At 40.3% G+C, this 22,272-nt stretch overlaps 1 protein-coding gene across 1 annotated transcript in view; it reads left to right on the plus strand.

Moving 5' to 3' along the window:
• The window catches only part of ABHD17C (abhydrolase domain containing 17C, depalmitoylase), a 28,138-nt gene extending 10,073 nt beyond the window's left edge, over window positions 1-18,065 (plus strand). The window contains exons 2-3 of the mRNA XM_057365859.1: window positions 13,524-13,703; window positions 16,552-18,065. Coding sequence (XP_057221842.1) covers window positions 13,524-13,703; window positions 16,552-16,771 — 400 coding nt within the window. The 3' untranslated portion in view covers window positions 16,772-18,065. The remainder of the gene's footprint in view (window positions 1-13,523; window positions 13,704-16,551) is intronic.
• The last annotated feature ends 4,207 nt before the right edge of the window (window positions 18,066-22,272 follow it).

The following is a 22,272-nucleotide window of genomic DNA, read 5'->3' on the forward strand; positions in this document are numbered from 1 at the left end:
TCACACTGGTTAATAAATACTCTGGCAGTTACCATGTGTTGCAGGCAGCACTTTCTGATGCAAGAAGCAGCACCCTTTCAGGAGTCAGTACAGTAGTTTAAGATATTAAGTGGAGTTTCAACCYTAAGCCTTTCTGGTGTGCCTAAAAGGTTTGGATTTGCTGTATCTCTGACAGCTTCCAACCTTCTGCTTCTCTGATAGCAAAACCCTTTGCCCTCTCCCCTGAACTCTTGCTAATTATTCATGTAATGTGATGTTCACTTTTAAAGCCTGCTGTGCATAAGCCTGATACAATTAGTTCTTTATCCTCTGTTTGAAATTTGTACTAAAAAATCAATCGGATGATGCGGAAATTATATCTGTAAGAGGAGTACAGGCCCAAAATTGGCTTCTGGAAAAAGAAATTGTTCTGATTTATATTTACATTAATAAAAAATGAAGRTGACTGAATGTAGTTGAATATAATTTGGATCTGAATTTTTGATAGATCTTGAAAGATAATGTTGTCATAAATCCTCAGTGTCCATAGTTGTGTAGAGAGCAAGTGGGTTGTAAGGTCTCCTTGATTTACTGAGTTCTTTTCTATCCTGAGCTTAAGGAATCTGGTACCAAATATCCCACTTTTCCAAACTGGATGTACTTCTGTCAAAGCTCATCYAAGATCTGTAGATCCTTTTGTGTAGAGCACTGAACAGACACTATTGACACAAATAACATCTGGCACCTGCTGATTTTACTCTTTCCATTCAAAAATCCACTAAAATATTCATAATAAAGAACATAAAACCTAAGGATCTTAGATATTTCTTATCTGGATGTAGTTCTAGATTACTTGCATTTCAGCAGCAGGAGAATTTGCAGTAAAGTTTATTATTCTCTTTGGTTGATTTTCACAGCAATTTTCTATTTTTTATATTACATTAATTTGAAATAAAGGTAGCAGTATTAGCTTAAACTTAGCTCATTAAATCACTGGAATTTTGAGGAGGAGAGGAGGATTTAGCAGGCATAGTTTGTTGTCTGTTATTCTGCTTTTCATCCTTCCACTRTTTCCAGTGTTTCCTGGGCCATGTGAACTATGTTCTTTCCTGTTCTTCACTGTAGAACTGGCCAGACTTCCTCCTTAAATATTTGTTTTAATTCTCGGTCAATATCTCTATTTTGCTCTCTCTTGGAAGCTTTATGGTATTAGGAGAAAGGGAAATAMTATATCCATTTGTAAAATGTAACAGCAGAACTAAACAGGAAAGATGTGTATTGGAGGAAACTGTAGTAGCTTCTAACTGAAAGTGTCCATGTTGTGAAATGGTGAACTGCAGAAAACCTACATGGCCAAACGCCAGCTTGGATAGTAATGCAGACATWAATACACTTCTTTTCCACGCACTGGGCTGTTATCTGTTATTTCAAAAATAGAAGCCCCAGCAGTACAAGACTTCTTTATGCTGTGCTGGTTTATTGGGAGGCAGTTAAGTGCCGGTGTGGCGTGGTCTGGAATTGCTAACATTTTTTCCTGCATAACCAGTTGTTCTGTGCTGATACTGCAGTCAAGTAGGGAGCCTGCATGCTTTACGAGGACTGCGTGAGAGATAGAGGCARATAATGTGGTGAATAACATCAGGAAGCTGCTTCTCATTTTTATTATWTTTAATTTCTAAGATGCAGTTGCAGGTCAGTTTCTACCTTTAGCATCAGCTGAAATAATGACCTTAAGTGATTGCATTAACAGTTGTCCTTGATCCACTGTGAGGTACTTCTGCTTCTTGTGGCATGGCTGGTAATTGCGTGGTAAGCATCCTTTTCTGAAAGGAAAGAGTTGACTAGCAAGAAATCTTTCACTAAAAAAACTACAAAAGCAATTGGCCCTGTTAACTAGGTGTGTTGGCAGGAAACAAAGTCTGCAAGTGTGCTGTTTGATCATTGTTAAAACCTCTWGATTTCCGCAATCTGAGCAAAATGTCTTTTGCTCCACAGACTCGGATGATCCCAGATAAGACAGCTGGATAAGCTGAACAAGTATGTATGACCTGGTTTCAGAACTGAGTTTTCTCATCTGAGTTTGGGAAAGTTAGTACTTTTCTAAGTGTGCAGAAGTACTCTTACCATTTTTTAGAATAACATTTGTTGCTTTAAGTCAGGTTAAGTTTACTGATGCTTAATGTTTCTACATATCATTAAATGCAGATACACGTTTCTGTAATAAATTACCTTTTTTGTGCTATCTTTTCAAGTTTTTAGTGAGCACAAGTCAGGTTTTATGAGCATTTCAACCAAACAGAAGTACACAGAAGCAACTTYGTGCTAAATTTTATTGTACACAATTGTAAGTAGTATTTACTGGGAGAAGGGAAGAAGGATTTAGCCCCTGGGTTTGTGGTGATAAAGGCTGTGGCTAGGAAATTTGATTTTTAAGCTCTGAACTAGTTATCTGTGGTCTGCTGTTCTAAAACATCTGGTGCTGTTAATCCTGGTGATTGCTATATATTTTTTTAATCATCTTAGGTTTATATTGACTGTTACTGGGGCTTGAACATTGATTGTGCTAAAAGTTCATTAAAGGAATATGTGCAGGATGAGAGTGCTTGGGAAGAAAGGACTAGATGAGTCTGATTTAAAAATCAAAAATGCCAATACAGAAAATGGCACAGAGAAAGATGGAACACTGAGGTTTTCTTGTCTCTGAAAAGATGCTGGATGAATCTTTTCAGGTAATAAATTGCTTTCATGAAATGACTGTCATCTTTCATTTCCCACTTACTGTTCTTGGTATTTGCTAGAATATTTAACGAATCTACTTGAAAATGGGTAATTGAGAGAGACAGGAGAGATTCATCAGGAGAGTTGTGTTTCTCTGTAAGSCTGTGAATTTGGCACTTTTTGAAAGCAGATGTTTAAATGTATGCAGATGCACACTGTGACAAAGCTCAGTGTTCTGAGCAAATAAAACATTGATATGTGTTTTCTCCACTTACCTAGGGGTGGGGAATAATAGAGGTTACAGTGCCACTTAGCCAAGTAGGATTTCTTCCTATTTATGATTCACGAGACATGTCATTGCAGAGGAAGCGCCTCTTGGTTTGATTCTTAAATCAAAAGAAAATACTGCCTTTCTTCAGTCTGTGGAAATGGTTAGAGGGGCTCAAAGCAACATGAAATGTTTCCAGGGAATTGCAGAGCACTATCCTAGCAGGATATATGGCCTCCTGCATAACACAGGCCATGACACTTCTTTGCTTGGCTTCTGTATAGAGCCCTTCAGTGTTTATGAGATACTGCATTTCTCCGAGAGAAGCTCATTCTCACTGAATAACTTGGTTCTTCTACAGTGCTTGAGCATACTAATGTCAGTCTGTAAGGGAGGGAGAAATCCTACTGCCAGCTGAGTCATCTTCATACAATGCTGGCTGCTAAAAGCCTCATCATCTGGGGACAGATTCCTTCATCTGCTGTTGGTTCTTTTTAGGAATATTGAACCAGTTCACTGTCATGGATCACTTGTATCAGGGCCTCTCTGCCATTCGTGTTCTCCATCCTGCTCTTCTGCTCTCTCATCTCTTTTCTGTTGGAGGTTCAAATCACTGCCTGAGCTACACTAATGCTTCTGGATGGAAGAAATGCTGCATCCAGTTTGTCTGCTTGCATTCTTTCAAGGCCTTATCCATTCTAGCTCCTGTGTAATCCTCTTGGACTCCAGCTCTGATGCTCTGTGGGAGAGACAGTATTCAGATTTGCAGGGGTCTTTGAAGAACAGTGTGAAAATGTCAGCTGTAATAGGATTTTGGAAACAAGCACCTGCTGTTTGTGTAGACAGTTCAATTTTTTCTTTGTTCTCCTCTGTTGGCATTATGGAGATAACACTTGAATCTTTTTTCTGCCAGCTTGTGTTTTAGATGCAGCTACAGTTGTCTCTAAGTGATGTAAGGAAAATGCTGTATCAGTGCTACAGGTTTCACATTTAATGGCTTGTCAGCTATATAAAATAATCCTTGCAAAACCAAGTCRTTTAGTGCTGATAATATTTGAAAATGTGACGTTCTTAGTAAAACCTCTAGATGAAATAGCTATTACTTAGAGACTGAAACAAAAACAAAAACTACAGTAAACAGATGAAAGAGAAGGCAAAAGGAAGGCAAGAATGGAAAAAAACCCCAAACAATAAACAAACTGCCAAACAGAAGCCCTCCACAAAGAAAAAAAAATAGTTAGTGGAATTCAAACTGGTGGGATTGATTACCTGAGCAGTTCATGGGCCAAGATCCATAGATACCAGTTTCTGAGTGCTCTGCTTTGAATTTTTTTTCCTCTAGTCCTCTAAATATTAGTCTCCAAAGTATTAATTTGAGTGTGAGCAAACCATTTGATGCTGCTATAGCATCCAGGCAACTAACTGTCTTCAGCAGAATATACATCTATACTTCTTGTTCAAGATCCGTAGGTCAGGAATACCTTTTTTATGAARTTACAGTGTGTGTCTGACTGACCAGCCGTGCAAACCTTCTGGTGTGACATTTTAGGTGAGCTCTGCAGTTTGYTCATTACAGTCTAAGTTAGTCCTGTTTCATTCTGTGCTTTTCTGTGATAACAATTTTCTGAAACTACAGCCTGATGCATTGAAAGCARACTTAAATGGATCCTTTTTATGTGGAGTGTCCTGGTTTGTGCACTGAGTTATTCCCTGCTTTGTGGGCAGCTGGGCTGCACCCAGTGGAKGGGGAGAAATGTTGGAGATGGGTGGAACAGGCAGCAGCGCTGGTCAAAAGCCACTGTGCTCCTTCCAGAAATAATCCCAGCTCATGAGTCAGAGGTTTAAGCCTTGCATAGGTGCAGCTCGTGGCAATTAGTGCCACAGCAGGGTGGCCTCACCTCAGTGTGGTGCTTTGGGAGGGGAGGGATGAKGGAAATACATCATAAAGTTGGTGTTTGGTGTGAAGAGTCCAGGCAAGAGCAGTGCTCGAGGCAGGTGTCAGAGAGGTTTCAATGAACAGGTGGAAATACTGGAAAAAGAATAATTTAGTGCTCCTGGACCAAAATGCTTTGAGAACTGTGGAAGCACTGCAAGATTGTTTCCTCCAGGGTTGTAAACCCTCGGTTTCCCAGTGCTGAGCCAAGGCTGGKGAGGAGGGTTATGTGATGGGCGTGGGAGGTGAGCCAAAATGCATTGGCTCACTCTGAAATTTCGGCCTCAGGAATAAGGCAAGGCTCTCCAGTTTGGAAGTAACTGAAATTGAAGAAACAGCTATGAAAGCACAAAGTTTGTGGGAATGCATAACCAGTATTAGTGTTTGCATTCAGGTTTTCTTCCTGAATGTTTCATCCATGTCTCCTAAGAAATCGGTTTCTGTGTTAGTTGACACATACTTGTTACAAATGAAGTATTTTTATTGAAAGATAATATATTTATCTACATGGATATCATAAAATCTTTCTTGTTTTTCATAACGTCCTTGATTAGGAATACCCTTTTAGGAGTAGTTTACCTTATTTTTCAGGTTTTGAGAGTGGGATGCCCAAAGTGGAAGTGCAGGGTTTTTGCAACATTAAAACGGTTGAAGTTTGAATGTCACATCAAGATGAGATGGGATAGAAACTGGGGGTGAAGGTAATGGATTCCTTCAGAAGATGCTGTAGACTGAGCTTCTCTGTGAAAGTAACAGAATTTTTTCTGCTGTCTCAATTTATTTAAATGTTCCTCAGAGAATAACTGTATAGGTTGTGTACACTGCTTGCAGTAAAGAGTATATAACAGAATGTAGCTGACTGAGTTTTTGTGAATTATTGATGCTGTGGTCATAAAGRTAGTTTGCAATGGCCAGCAAAAATTTCCAGTCTTCTGTACTCCAGGTTTATTTGCTACAGAGCATCTTAATTAAATGCAAAATACTTCATTAAAGTTACCTCCAGTGCTCTATTTTTAAAATAACTGGAGTAAAAAATTCATTTTGTATGCCATTTACCTKTTGTGTCTTGGGACTAAATGGTGTGAATCGAGATTGTTCTAGGAAAGCACTTTAAAAGAAGTAGGAAATTATGAAGGGTAGAGAGTTCCCATGTTTTTACAAAACTGTAATCTTGTGCGAGTGCTGGCTGTACAGCTCCCAGTTGATTTTTAAGCAAAAAAAACTTTGGGGCAGTGGGAATTATGTTTGAATATGTCTGTAGGTTAAGGCCCTATTTCCACTAGCTTTTCGTATTTCAACTTACAGTGGCTTTGGTTTGTATTTGCCCCAGTGATTAGAGAAASAAAACAACCTCCCAGCATTTAGAAGGATTATTTAGGAATTAATTCAGGAAGGTGCTCACTCCCTCTCRTTGCATGGGTGTGCACTGAGTTTGGAGTGTTATTCGCCTTTGGTCATAAAGCAGTGGAATGGTAAAGRTAGGAGTTCAAGAGGCTCAGCCACATCATTGCTCGTTTTTCTTGGATGTTTTACAAGAGTCCTTTTTGCTTGTCAGTGGCTGCCTTGCTTTCACTCAAYATGAAAGAATTGATGATTGTAGGGGCTAAGTTATTCTATTACATCAGCATGCCCATGGCACAAGTTCCTGCTTAAATTTCAGTGCACATTTAATACAAACTCTGTTTCCTGCTTCCCTGCTATCTAGGGAAATAAAAAACCGAACAACTAAACAAAAAAAGCCAACAAACCCTCAGTCAGGCAGAAGCAACTGTTCCAAATCTGTTTGTTGTTTATACATAAAACTGCTAGTTCATGTGGTAGACAAATGAGCAATCTATCATAAGCCAGAACATCAAAATCAGTGTCCTGGGTTATTGTGGTGAAAAGTCTTGTTATAAATACAGCTGAGTCCTCACTACAAGAGAAAAAAAACAAAGGCAGTTTTACTTTTTAGTTCCTTAAAAACATAAATAGATCTATCTGCAAGCACAGATTGTCTGGTTTTTGCCTGGGGGAAAAGGAACTTCCTTGTAATGGTGAAACTAGGGGGGAAAAAAGGAGGAGGGTGGATTTACTGTTCAAGAGCACTTGGTTTTGCTCTGAGTCCTGGGTGCTTTACTTTGGTCAGAAAAGTGTTTCCAACTTTGTAACATGACATCTTCAGGGGCCTGTGTTTGAAGCAGATGAACAAAAGGTAATTCAAGGCTGTTTGTAAAAGCAGTAAATTTTTGGACAAACTAGTATTATTTGGATTTTATGAAAAAAAGTCAACCAACTGTCACCCTCAASCTACTCAGTGCAGATTAGCATAATTCAGTTAATTTAAAATGTAATCTCCTTACAGTTTGTACTAGGGAATGCCATGAAATACAATTTACCTTTGCCTACCCTGGTTGTTCAGGGCAAACTTGCAGTGGCTTCAGCACTCAGCAGTGTGTAGATCTGTGCTTTTGTCATGGATGCTTGAGCTCTCCAGTGATATTCAATATCCTTGTTAGGACTTGGTTGAACTGTGAGCACAGTTCTCAGTGTTTGATAACAGATCGCTGATTGCCACAGAACAGTAATCAAGAGCCAGGTGCACTGATTTCATACTTTGGTATAATTAAGTTACTACAGGGCCAAGTGATCATCCTCAAAGGTGCCTAGAAGTTGCTTCCACTTGATCCATTTATTATTTATATGAAAAGAGGAGCTGGTACATCACTGGATTTATGCCAATCACATAGTCCAGAAAGCCTCTAGTAGTGTAATATTTGCTAACAACTTCCAAAATCACCTTTAAGAGGGCATTTTCAAGAGTCATAGGTTCATTGTGTAATTCCATATCAGTTAGCTTATATTGGTTAGCACTGGGCTTTCTCCATAGCATAATCAAATGACTCTCTGGTGTGGTAGTAAAAGTAATAGTGATATAAAACTGTGGTGGATTCCTTGATTAAATTTCTCTGTCAGCCATTTAAATTATTTTGAGAGTGAACACATTTGTGGAATTACTTCTGTGCTCCTGTGACGGTGTGCTGGGACGTATGCCAAAAAAATYGGTGTCTCTGTTTTGCAGCTTCATRAGCCAGAATACAACCTGGTTTTGGCTCTTAGCATCGTGAGAACGTGAAGTGAAAGAGAGTGTGGTGTAGCTGAACTTGAATTTTATAGTACTTGTGGACCTGGAGAGGAAGGAGGTAGAGGAGGAAGAAATCTCATGATTTAAAGAGTCAGTGTCAGTAAAACAGKGAAGAATTTTAGACCTGTATTTGGTGAATTCAAGGAAACTGGAGAAACTGGCACAGGGACACTTGCTGTGTGCTGCGGTTTCCTATGAATCTTGAAATCTGATTTTTCTCATTTGACAGTTGTTGCTATGGTTAACTGAAAAAATCCTTAATCTAATGCCTTCCTCTCAATTTAATGTTGGCATTTAGAYTAAAAGTCTGCTGTAATTTCTGTGGTATTTTGGCTGACATGCTTGAGTGGTACTTGCTGAAGAACACAAAATTCAGTGTTCTGATACTGTACATTTCTTGCAATAATAATTATTGACTGAGTTGTAGTGTTGATTTATTTTAATGTAGAAGTCACACAACGTCAAGTCATACTCAAGATAYACAATCTGCTTGTGTGTCTTTGACTTAATTGAGGATATTTGTTTTTCTTTCTACCCCCAAAACGAGATCTTTAGATTCATAGAGCATTAAATAGCCAATTTATTTCTAAAAATGTACATGGATACCATATGGAAGAGTATATTGATGCTAGAGACTATCTATCTGTGGTTCTTAACAAGTGATCTAAATTTCTCTGGATTATTAAACTTAAATGTAATGCATTTCGAAAGGTGATAAATAGTATGTTGTTACAAATGGGTTTGTATAAGCAGAAAGAAATGGGCTTGAATAGGTTATGAAAAAGCAAGCACATGCATGTTCTAGCAAAAGTACTCTAGAAGTCACGATTTCCTCCAAATTGTGGCATGATCTGTCTCATTCCTGATGTACGCTGGTTTTTCTTTGTGTCTTGTAAATTACTTATTTCTTTGGTGTTTGCTGGAGAGCAGAGTGCCCAGTTTCAAACTCAGTCCCCCTCTGAGAATGCAGGAGCTGGTTACCTCATTTTCCTGGCCTTGTAAAGTTATGTTCTTCCTATGTTGTAAGGAAGAACTGGTCCATCAGTTGCTGCCTTAGTTTAGTAGCAGCTAAGCTCCAGGTCTCAAAACCACTATGGAATGGGGTTTGTGCCATCAAAATGCTCTGCACTGACAGTTTCCGTGGCTGTTCTTGAAAACTAATTTGCTGCTGTTGCTGTATGCATTCTGTTCTCTGTGCTTTCCAGTTCAGGAAAGGGRTAAGGGACAGCAAATACCATCAAAATTCTATGAAAACATGAGGTGAGGTTAACTTCATGGATTCAGTAAGCCTGAAATAAAGATTGGCCTCATTAATGAATATGTACTTGGCACCTTTGAGGATTGGCACAGATGCTGAAGCTTTGGCCATGAGCATTGCAGGGCTTCAGCTGTGACATGTCTGGAGTCCCCACAGCAGCATTCCACCGGTGCTCTCCACTGAGCAAGGAGAGAGTAAAAATAGCAATGGTAAACTTTCCAGCTCCATGGCTCAAAGCTGGAGCCCTGGGGGAAGGAGGGGYTCGGTATCTCAGGCTCCTAATTAAAGATGCTTTGAGATAATACATGGTTTACCCAAAGTGCTGTCAGCCAGAAAGAATGAGGTACTCAGCAGTGGCCTTTGATGCCATCATCGGTGGTGTATGAGGAAACTGAGGAGGGACATGGCCCAAGCCACAGCCCTACAGCCAAGCAGGTGAACTAAAGCAGTTGTGTCTGATCCTGCTTTGCTGTCCTCTCTGTCAGCAATATTCCAGTCTCCTGTATCCCACTGATCTGCTGGCATGGCTGAGGTCTCTTATTGCTCTGTGCAGGAGTAAGCARAAGATTCTGGGGTGTGGATTCCTAATAACCAGCTTCTTTGCACGTAGTTCATGGAGAGACCAGAATTGCTGGTAAACCTCATTTGTATAAATTGAGGCAGTAACACAGGGGGAAAAAAACCCCAAACTACTGTTATTAACTGTGCAGTGTTTTGGGGCCTTAGCTAATCCTGCCCTGAGGCTGTAGGTACAGACAGCTGAACTGCTTGTGAAGGTTGCTGGGGTTTCTGTGGAATCTGTAAGCCACACAGTGTATTTGTGGGTTACTGAGAGTGGAATAGGCTGGAGAACTTTGAGCTTTGCCACCTGTAACTGTTTGTGGGTAAAGGGGAGCAGAAATCACATTATTTACACAGCAGTAGCTGCAGTTCTSAGCAATGGAGTTCCCTCTGGGAAAGAAGCATTCCTGCCCTTTTTTTCTTCTTTTTTTCCACCCCTTTGTCAAGTCAGGGTTTTGCATAYGCCCGTGGTAGCTGTTTGAGTTGTTTCCTGCTTTGGCTTTGCTGAAGGCTGGTTTCGATCCTGCGGTGTTGCCCTGCTTGTTTAGAACTCTCTGATGGGCTCCACAGGAGAAATGCCCAAACATATCCAGAAATTTTACTTGGCTCTCCTGCTCCGTTGGATGGAGCTCTGTTTCCACAGAGACCAAAGCTTCTATGTTTCAAGGAAGTTATTTTTAGGAGCTGCTGTTTAGCTGGTGGAAAGACTTTCTTCCTTAATAGGAGAGCAGACTGTAACAGGATTCCTCTTTTTCCAGAGTGTCTTTTGCCTTTTTCTACCCTTTTCTTTCCCTGTTTCTCTTTCAGTGCTGTCTTTTTACCCACATCTGCTCTTCCTCTTTCACTTTCTGTATCACTGTTCCTGTTGTGCAAGGATCTAGTACAAGGAAGTTTGCAGAGARTGAGGGAGGGACTTGGCCTGTGCTTTAAGAATGTTTAAGGATGGAGCCCCCAGATGGGTTTGTCCCCCAGTTGGGTTTGTCCCTTGGATGAGCAGTGCTTGCAGCRTCACCACTGGGCAGTGTTTATGAGGACACAGGATCACAGAGCCAAGCCCTGGCCCTCAGCTCCAAGGACCTTGCACAGTTCAATTATTCATGGCCTTAGCTCATGAGTTGTCCTGTGTCCTTTGGCCTCACAATAAATAAATATTACATTTAGCTGCTTCTGCTGACATTTACGATAAGCTCCSTGTTTCACTTGCTGAGTGATGACCTAATGGTGAAGGGCTTAAAAAGATAAATCTGTTACAGGAACTCTTCTATGCTGGAAAGGGGAACTGTCCCTAAATAAAACAGTCCCAGAGATTCTTTTAGTTGTCAGTCAGTAGGAATGTAAAGCARACAAGACATTTGCTCTAATGATAGGCTAAGGGTGCACTAACTCARAGTCCTAATACCCTTTTATGATTATTAATTTTATCAAAATTGTCACATTGTCTTTCTGCGGAGTGGAATATTGAGTAGTTGTAGTGATGAAGGGCTACCTTAAGTTTAGACTTATCTCTGGGCTTTTTCAGTGATGCTATAGACTGACTCTAACTGGCATACCATGATACTGAGATTTTTCTCTAGAGTAGCTGTTGCCACAACRGCAAGGTACTCTCCTTACAATGTGAGATGTTTTCAGAAACAACATCAAAAGGAGTGAATCTAAAGCAGATCTGTGTTGAAGGAAACTCCCATACTAAGGCATATGTTGAATTCTCTTGCCACCCTGTGCTGTCCTGTTATCCTGTGATTCTCATTCAGACATCTGTTTCCATACTCTGCTTGTATTATAAACCTTTTAGAARGGGAATTTCATAATTATCATGGTACTGCAATATGGTATTTCAGGATGGTATTTCAAAACCTTCCAGCATTAATATCATTCCTTGCCCACTGAAGTGCCATGTGGATGATGGTGTTCCATCCAGTCCTGCTTTTTTGTGTTCCACATACATTTCTGTCATTAATAGGATGCAGCAGCTGGCGGGTGGATGGGATGCATGTGGTGCCTTTGGGGTCTATGCCTCCAGCCCTCCCCACCCAGCAGCTGGAACCAAATCTGCAAGGACAAAACTTAGTTCCAAGGTCCTGTTAACCGAGTCAGCCAGGCCCTGCTGTGTACTGTGTATCTAACACTGAGGGAGAAAAAAAAATCTGCTGAAAGAGCTGCACAACATCTCTAAAAACATCAGCCTGTGGCTGTGSTGACAGACCGCCAGCGTGAGCTGCTGCTTGGTTACCAAGAGGATAAAATTTTACTCTAGAGAGATATTTTTATACAGTTGCTTATTCATATAACAGTAGATGCCAAAAGCACCCTTATGCTCAGCATTATAAAAATAYTAAGAAAATTTCAGTTTCACAGAGGGTACAATCCAGTCTAGTTATACTTAATCATAAAATGAAGCAATCCTGACAGCCTATAATTGAACAATTAGTACTGGATTATTCTTAATTTTAATTATTAATTGATTTTTTTTCCATTATAATTTTCTCYTTTGCACATACCAAATCATTTAGCTGCTTAAAAGTCGAGTACCCTCCAGGCCTGCCATACTGTTTGCAAGCATCTTTGCAAGGAATTGAAACCTTTCAGATGTACATGGGGAATAACCTGAACTGGAGAGTTTGATTTTTCACTCTCACAGCAGTGACCACAGGACTGTAGACAGTGTAGATAGTAAAAAACATGCTTTACACAAGTTATTTKCTACTAGAAATGTGTTCTCTTCTGCATTTGATTATTATTTATACAGCTTGCAATGGGAGGTGGAGTTACAGAGAAATCTTCTGGATAAATACTTTATAATTGAGTAACAGCTTTGATTTGCAGCTTTCCTAACAAGTTGTGATGGCCAAATATTCTTCACTTTTTCCTATCCACTATCACATCCTCCTGTGTCCCTTCCAAATTCTGTTCTATTTTGCATACTTTAAATGAAAACTGAATTAGTCTCATTCTTAGGTTTTTGTAGTGTGAAGCAGCACACAGGCTGGGACAGTTTTTTTAGACTGGATGGCAATACTGGGGAGCSATGCAGGACTCTCTGTGAGCCCTGCATTTTGTGGAATGATGCATTTTTATAGTTACAAAATAAACTTGATATGTTTTAAACTGGAAAAGAGAAATGAGGAATATTTTATATCAGAAACTGGGAAGATGAACAGACCTGTTGTCTTTTCTGCCACTAAGAAGGCAGTTTTGTCTTTTTATTCCAGCTGCATGGAATGAAAGGTAGGCAGAGGAGTAACTGACTTGTTTAATGRTGGAAGGGCTGTTAGCCTTTAGGACACCCAGCTGAAATTCCTSAGAGTGAATCTGGATAGGGGAGATGTCCAGTTTATAATTTGGGATAGGGGAGATGTCTAATTCATAATTTGCTGTGCTGTGGAGTGAAAGGACAGGAGCTGTTCCTGAAGAAAGTGAAGATCAATGACTATACTGACATTCCTTCCTTGAGGATAGCTCTCTTCAGCCTGTRTAATATTTGGGTTGTTTACTTTGCTGGACTTGTTTAAAATTTAAACTTGTAAGTTCATGTCTCCTAAGATCATATTTTAAAGAGCCACAAAGGATAGGAGGGATGCGTCAGGTTTTATTTTATGTGTTTGGTTTGGTTTTTGCATCTTGATGTGAAATATGCTGTGTTTTGGCTTTTTTTTTAATAAAAGGATCTTTCTTGTCTCTGCAGGTATGGGGTGAGTCCTGAGAACATTATCCTGTATGGCCAGAGCATTGGTACTGTCCCCACAGTAGACCTGGCATCTCGGTACGAGTGTGCAGCAGTCATCCTCCATTCTCCCCTGATGTCTGGCTTACGGGTAGCTTTTCCTGACACCAGGAAAACCTATTGCTTTGATGCTTTCCCCAGGTATGTATCCATGCTGCAAGGAGGGGTTTCTGTCCTCACCATTARAAGGGACTAGTGGTGTAAGTAGGGACCAAGGCTTGTATTGGTTCCTCCTTGGTGGAGATTTTGTAGGATCCTGATTTTGTGACCCAAAGTCCCTGTCCCACCTTTAAGAAGATTTCAAGCTTGTTTTAAGAACCTCTGGAGTATTTTACTTACAGAAAACTATATACAATTGGTTTTAAAATAAGACATTTGCTTTTATAGGGTAGTTTTCACTAGGCCTGTTGCAATTGCATTTCCAGAGTACCCAAATATTTGGGAATAGTAGAGCTCATGGGAACATCAGATGTTCTGGGAATCTTTTAGAAATTCTCCTTTGATCCAGTTGAAGTTATGGGACAATATGAGAGGGGAAGCCAGTCTCTTTGTAGCAGGGCACACACACCGGGGCAGGGTGGAGGGTGGAGGGAAGCACAAGTAAAAAGCTTAGTGGTCCATGGGAGGGAGAAAATAAAACAGGCACTCACTGGAGTCTTGTGCAAAACTTGGCTTTGCTTCAAAAAGTCATGCTTGTGATAAGTGTAGTGAGGAATATTCATTGCATTTCTTATGTTTGTTTTATTTTGGTTACAACAGATTAAATTTAGAAGTTGTGGGAGGCCCTAGGTATAAATCTATGTGCCAGAACAGCTCAARGGAATGGTGATGAAGTAATAGTGGCTCACAGTCCCAATGTTTAGAATCCTTTCAWATAGGTTTCAATTAGTTAATTAATTAACTTGTTGGAGGTGCAGACTGAATTTTGAAGCACTTACACTCCAACTCATTCATCATCCTCAAACCTGAAATCCAATATTTACAAATTCTGCGAGAGAGGAAAAMAACAAAGCCTTAAACATAGCTCTGATTACAGAAGTAACAGTGRTTAGCTGTTACCAGCCAAATCAAATAACAGTTTTGAACAGAAAAGTGGGAAGGGGAGCAGTGACAGCAGATGTGCTGTAGCACTTGAGGATTTTGTTCTTGCCCTACTGAGCTTTCATTGCTGTCAGTCCTTGGTACAGGGAGCAGTGCAAACAAACAGCAGTGCACTTCATCAATGTGTGCAGCTCAACTGTCTGTCTTCTCAGCAGGAAACAAAATAGTTCTGTGTGCACCTACAGTGAGTTGCTATTATGTGCATTTTATGTTGGGACTCCATGAGAATTTGGTCTCTGTAGATTTTTCTAGCTGCAGAGCTGTGTGGCTGGGAATACTAAGTAAGGCTAATGTGCAGTTTAAATACTGCTTTATGAGTCGCTGAGTTGGCAACGGGACGCCCTCCAATTTTCTGCAAAATATAAATATTATCTGGCTTAATGGTCTGTGAATATATGTGAAAAAAAACCTGTTTCATTATATGAATAGTGAAGTGAAAGGGATTTCCTACAATAAATGAGAATTTAGTRTCTAGCCACAAAAATTATGCATAAACGTCTCTATAGCTGATAGGTCTTTGTCTCAGACCTTTATTGACCTTAAAACTTACAGTATACTGATTRTAAAGTATTTACATTTGGCTATAATACTCATTTTGGGATGAAAATTATGTCCAAAAAGAAAATCTGCMTTTTTCTGATGCCTCATTTATGTTACGATTTTTGTAGAAAATCAGCATAGTTGCRCACAGCTCAAGTTCCAGACAGGAGAAGTGAAATAGGCTGCATTTTAATTTAAAATAGCATCTTAAATGGCTTGAAACCTGGGGGTTTTTTTGAGAGGTATAGACACAGAGACAGAAATGTGTTTACACTCAGCTGTTCACTGGAATACCAATGGCAGTTCTCAAGARTAGTAAATGCTGAGGTTTGTGAGTGTGAGGCTTAGTGCTTCAGTTTACATCTTTTTAGTTAAGTTTATATTTTCATTAAACTTTTTTGAACTTGTTTTTRTGTCGGGGTATGGTGGCATCTGTATTTTTAAAATAATTTAAGAGTCTAGATCATTTTGTAAAATCAATGGTCTTGCCAAAATTCCATGCCTTCCTGTTGTTCAGGAGCATCTTTTATTAGCTACCATGAAGAAATAGATATGTCCTAAGATCAAATCGTGTATTACCAACACTCATTTTTCCACCCACTCCACATGATGCCCTGAGCCAATTCCTCCATTTGTTGTTGGAAGTGGAGCTGGTAGGAATTTGGGAGTTCATTGGCACGTGGTGTCTGTACAAAGATTTGGAATTATTGGTAACTACCAGCATGAAATGACTGTGTGCAATTCAATGTCCCTGTGTAATGCTCTTCTCACAGTTTTCTATTTTATTGTTTGAACTTAGAGTCAGTACTTAGATTGTTTTCCTTTAGCTGAATCTGCCTAATTTGGGGGTTCAAAGACAGGTTCAAGCTCCATGAGCCAAGGCTTTTTTTTTGCTTTTTTTTTTTGGTTAATGAAATCTTATGACCGGAATGTAGTTAATTAGTTCCTAAGCTGCTAAATTGGAAGGTGATAACGTGTCATGTGAAGAGTCCATGCTTGCAGAATGTCCCATGGAATCTTACTTGCCTCACAGTGCTTTGTGTGACAGATACATTCACTGTTTTGGTGGGGGTTTTTTCGGTGCCAAACTTTATTTGCATGCTGCCCACTCAAACTTGTTGATGTTAGCAGTGGTGGGATGGTGGTGATGGCAGTGCAGGCTCCTTTTTACAYGTGTGTGTGGTTGGGGAATGAGCCTTGTCCCATATCACTGCTCAATTCCAAAGGTTTGCAGCCATTTACAAACATACACTGCTGACTGGGTTGTGTGTCAATAGTTAAACTTGCCTTCCCTAATGATGTGAAGCTGAAAGCCCCAAGCTGAGCTGTGTCTTTCTTCTCCTTCCAGCATTGACAAGATCTCTAAAGTGACCTCTCCTGTGCTGGTGATCCACGGTACTGAAGATGAGGTGATTGATTTCTCCCATGGCCTGGCCATGTACGAGCGATGTCCACGAGCAGTGGAGCCCCTGTGGGTGGAAGGGGCTGGGCATAATGACATAGAGCTTTATGCACAGTACTTGGAGAGACTAAAACAGTTCATATCTCATGAACTTCCCAACTCCTGAAGAAGCTTACCTGATTTTACCTCAGTTACTGTGAACGGAAGAAATTACCTGTTTTTGCACATGCTTTAACTGGATAGCTGTAATAGCTTTATACTATGAAGAAATACCCTGTCTTGAGGGTGTTCTAATCAAACATCTGATGAAATTTGTCTTTTATATCTGGAAGTGATTCTACTAATGCACACAAATATGGTCAACTACTGTAATTCCAACAATTTTTAGCTTCATTGCCCTGAAGGAAGTGGGAATCCTAGCTGCTTATGGGGACACTTTTTACCTAGTGCTGTATTAATTGAAGATCAGTTTTCTCTGTCTCACTTCAGATCATTTATAATTCTGTCCTACAAAGACTTTTTTCCCACCGTGTTCTCAGTGTGGAAAACACAACTGTTATGAGCTACAGCTTGTTCTGAACAATCATGGGTTCAATCTAAGGGAGTACTTTCTCTGTGAAGTTTCTAGCTGTGGTATTGTAACTGGAAAGTTATTGTGATGAAGTTCCCCCCMTCCTCCCTTCTAGTGTTCTTTTGTTAACTTACTGATCTTCCCAAGTAAATTATTTAAATATACTTTTACCTGAAAATAAACGAACTACTATATGGGGCTAAACTCTGTAACGACCTCTCCATTACTTGTATAAACATAACTGGAATATTCTTAAAGGATCTAGGGACAAAACTGCTTTTGTTTTAAAATAAATGTGTAAATTTACTACTAGAAAACTCATTTTAATATTCAGATTGTCTGAATAATAGCCATAACAGACATTTCCTTCTGTAAAGCATTCCTGTAGACTTTTTAAAAGTACTGTACATATTTGAATTTACATTGTGCATAGATTCTTAATTGGTAGTTTTAATTTAAGTCTAGTTACAATAAACTGCAAAATTCTGGTTTGTATATGATTGAATACATTTTGTTAAAATATGTTTTTATCCCTATATTATTTTGCTATTAAAGTTTTATAAAGTTTCCAGGACAAAAAAAAAAAAGAAATTTACACATTTATGTTTTGATGAATTATGTAACTAAATTTTCATTGAGCTGATCTTTTTAGTTTAGAAGTAATTTGATTCTTTGACACTGGAATCGCACAGATTATGCATCAGAAATGCAAAACACTTAAAAATTGTTACACTACTAGCATAGGTCTAATTTTTCCAAATTTAAAGGCCTTAAATGTACTGTAAGCCTCAGATTGTTGTATAAATTGATCGCGATTGATTGCAGTTTGTGTCCTGTTGCTAGAAAGCAACACAGTGATTGTAATGGAATAAAGGATGCATGGATTAGAGCTTGCTCAAGTTTGGAATCTTATTTGGTGCATAATTTTCATACATGAGGAAAGTGTAAATACAGGGTACTTGATAGAGTAACCTGGGTATGTAAATCAAAACAGGCAAGAGGTTATGTTTAAATGGTGTTCAGCTGGTTCTAAGGAATGAAAAATCATGATTCATTGCCTGGAAGAAATATTTGAACATAGTTCTTATTAATTCTTGCAACAGGCCTGCAGTTAATTTTCAGTGCTGCAAGTGTATATTGTCTTTGATTATTGCCTTGGTCCTATTACTGCAAAATAAGAAAAAAAMCCTGTATTTTGACTTACAGTGGAGGGAAATGAGGAGAAGCATCCTGGTCCACGTCACCTGGGTCCTTATACTCCAGGTCTGGGCATCTGTGTTGTCTGGCTGTGAGTTTGAACTGTCCCAAGCAACAGGATCCCCAGCAGTTCTCTTGGTGACTCTTCCAGCCAAAATTGTCTGGTTTTCCCTAATCACCACCTCAAGCTCACCACCTCCCTCCTGTACTTTTAATCAGATACTTGTCTGATTTTATATATATTTATTGTACCTTCATAAATCCATGGTGGTTTTGTTCCATTCCTACCTGTGTTCTGCCTGGGCTGTAGCCCTGCAGGTATTCAAGGTAACGCTGGAAGGGTCATCCTGTCCATGGAATGACCTGGGGGATTTCTTTTTTACCTGTTTTTTTTTTGGTACCCACAGTGAACTTTGTCCTGCTCTGAAACTTCAGCCTGCAACGTTTCTTCTCCTCTGACCCCTTGTAGCTACCCTTTTACTTAAAAAACTGATACTTTTAACCTTTTCCCTATGAATTGATTTTTTTATTGCTACTTTGCCRACTCTTTCCATAATTTTGCGACTTGTCTTTGCATATGCTTTGTTTTTTGCCAGTATTCCTCTGTTTATGAGAACCCTAAATATGAATTCAACATTTTTTTAATAAGTCCCATGGTCTCTGCACTTGCAGCCCCAGTTCATGGTGTTCTGTTGGACATGGATTTCCACTTGTGCACACTTTTATTTGCCTGAATTCCTGCTTAACTAATTCTCAGAGGGACCTTGCTCTTCTGGCTTCTGGTTTGGTTTGTGAAGTTCATCTGTGTTAAACTAACACAGAGATGATTTGCTCTTAATTAAAATGTTAATGATCTATCATTGATCCACAGGTATGGATCATCTTCCCTCTCTTTTAATTCAGTAATTTGTTTATCTCTTTGTTCTCTTAAGTAATTTTCCTTGTGGCCGTATTCTCACCCAATAGTTCTTAAATGAATTCTGAAATTTTTATAATTTTCTGGTGCATGCTCTGCACAAAATAAATGCTAATAGTGAGCTGCTTGGTATGGTAAACTTGTATCAAARTTTCAAGCATTTCAAAACACTGCTGGTCAACCTTAGAATTATTAGTGGAAAAAATGTGAGCAAGTCATGAAGATGCAATTTGATCCATGATGGTGGATTTCATGTCCTCATTTTTTAAAAGAAAATACTTTAAATTTTGTTTCGAAATATTTTAGTTAAAATTTTAGGAAAGGGGATGATGTGAGGTTATGAAAAACAAATTTGGGGCTAAAAAATAGTCTGTTCCAGCAAACTGCTAACATTCTGTTATTTAAATGTATAATGTGGGCCTTTACAAGAACTTGTTATGCATATTTTAGAGCTATCAAGGTGTCACTGTAAAAATGGCTCTGTGTGCCTGGATAAATTATGCAACGGGTCTCCCAAAGGTGTGAGTGATCACTGACATTTTGTTGTTGATGGGGATGTTCTGTCCATTTTTCCTGTGTGACTGACCATTTYTGTTCATGTAATACAGCCACAGATGATGTATGGCTTGTTTGCAGGAAGGTAAGATGTGGTACATCTGTTTACTATCAGTAGTTGTCTAATGGTTGTACTTTGAAAAAGCCAGAGGACAGTATTTGTTATAACTTCAAAGGTGTCGTTTTTCAAGGAGTCTGATATGTATCCTTTTAAAATTTCTGTAACTGTTATAAATTTAACTTGTGCTCACATGGAGGCCTGTTACCTGTGCTGCCTCTGCTGCGGTTTTGTTCCTCGTTCTTCCATGTCACTGCTGTAACTTGTGCCAGCTCTGCTCGGGGTGCTGGCCCTGGAACTCCAAATGCCCAAACCTGTATTTATGCTTAGCATTGTACACATCTATAAACTCTGTATTGTATTTGCTTTTTCTAAATGGTGCTAAACATAGAAGTAGAGACCCAATGTACCTGCTTCCTCTGGTTATTCGTTCAGCCGTGAACTTTGATTGTTCTCATTCAGAAAACATTTTCCTCCCCAGGTTTCTTCTTGTGAACGATCTCGGTTAAGCCCATTTAACTCATTTGTGTATATCCTTCTGTGTGGAACTCTCCAAACATTTTAGCTGTGAAATTTCTTGTGTTGCAAGTGCAGTCGTTTGTGCTCCCACACTGGGTGAGGGTCGGGTGGCTCTTTGATGGTGGCACTCCACTGTTGGGAATGAGGTCAGGCACAGAAACTCCCTGCTGGGTCCGTGTGGCTTTCCAAGTCCAGTGCTAATGCTTAGGTCAGATGGGTGTGAATTTCGAAGTGGGAGGTTKTGCTTGAATCTCATAACTTTGGTACAACAGTGGAAAGCAGGAGAGTGAGCCCTGCTCCTTTCCCTCTGCCYGGGTCTGGTTTTGAGGATGTGTTTCTGCAGTAACCATGTTAATCTTGCAGGAAGAGTGAGGGTAACGTGCCTGCTGTCTTAAAAAAAAAACTCCAAAGAGACCCCTACACCATTATTTGGTCAATTATAAATGGCCTTCTGGTTTCTGTAAGGGTAGCGGTGGCAGGGACAGCCCCAGCCCTCCTGTGTCGGTGGGGAGATGGCTCTGGGATACCGAGAGGGTGGGGAGGGGGCTCTGCAGGGGCCTGGCCACTGCTGCTGCTGCTGATGGGGAGGGTGGAGATGGTGGTGGTGGTGGTGATGGGGATACTGGTGATGATGGTGGTGCTGGTGATGGTGGTGCTGGAGATGGGGATAGTGGTGATGGTGGTCATGGTGCTGGTGGTGATGATGGTGGTGGTGATGGGGATAATGGTGATGGGGATAGTGGTGATGGTGGTCATGGTGCTGGTGGTGATGATGGTGGTGGTGATGATCGTGGTGCTGGTGATGGTGGTGCTGGTGACGGTGGTGCTGGTGATGATGGTCATGGTGATGGTGATGGTGATGGTGATGAGGATAGTGGTGCTAGTGATGGTAGTGGTGATGATGGTGGTGGTGGTGGTGATGGTGATGATGGTGGTGGTGCTGGTGATGGTGGGATGGGTGCCCGGGGTGCAGGCGATGGGTGCTGCCGGGCAGGCGGGGAGAGGAGGGGAAGGCGCTGCTGCAGCCCCTCGGTCCGAGCCCCTCGGGGCCGGGAGCAGCTCTGCAGCCCCAGCGGGATGGGGCCCTGGCTGGGGCTGCCCCGGGACAGGAGGAGGTGTGGAAACACTGGSTCTGAGCCTTCCTTTATCCGCAGAGCCGGCGAAAGGAAGGAACACACGCTCTGGATTACACCGGSACTCAAGGCAAACACAGGGGGCTTGGTTTGCTGTGCCTCTGGAGGTGGCTGCATGCAGTGGGTCTTTAGTTTCTCCTTTTGTTTCTAGGCCTTTTTTAGTGTAAAGGCTGCCTTAAACTACGAGGACATCGATCCAAAGTTTTGTTTATTCTAAATAGCAACTCTCACAACAGTTTATTCTTGGAACTTCCAGACCTGCTAAAAGATTTAACATCGCTTACATTTCAAGTCACTCGGCTGCAGCGGTGCCATTAGGAATGCYTTGGATCTGTCCCCAAACCCTTTTCCTTTGGCTCAAACCAGTGGGATGGCAGCAGTGCCTAATGCACTCCTCTGCAYGGACCATCTGTGAAATATAACTGCAAGAACTAAGCTAAGTAATACAATGTTATATTTCAGGGATGAGTCACAGCCATAAATGTGCATTTTGGTAAGTGAAATTCCGACAAAATAGCAGAACACTAAACTAATACAATTGCAATATGCAAGCAAGCCTCTGGGCCCTAAGTAACAACTACTTGAAGTTTATAACTTTAGTCTTGAATCATAAATAAGCAACAAACCCAAAGCTTCTCAACCATGCTGGTCTGGGATGCCCCTCTAGGAAATAGAAAAACATTCTGAAAGATTTTGTTCTCTGCTTGGAAATGAAAGG

Source organism: Malurus melanocephalus, unplaced genomic scaffold (assembly GCF_030028575.1).
Source record: "Malurus melanocephalus ecotype Western Australia unplaced genomic scaffold, MMel_1.1 scaffold_58, whole genome shotgun sequence".
NCBI lineage: Eukaryota > Metazoa > Chordata > Aves > Passeriformes > Maluridae > Malurus > Malurus melanocephalus.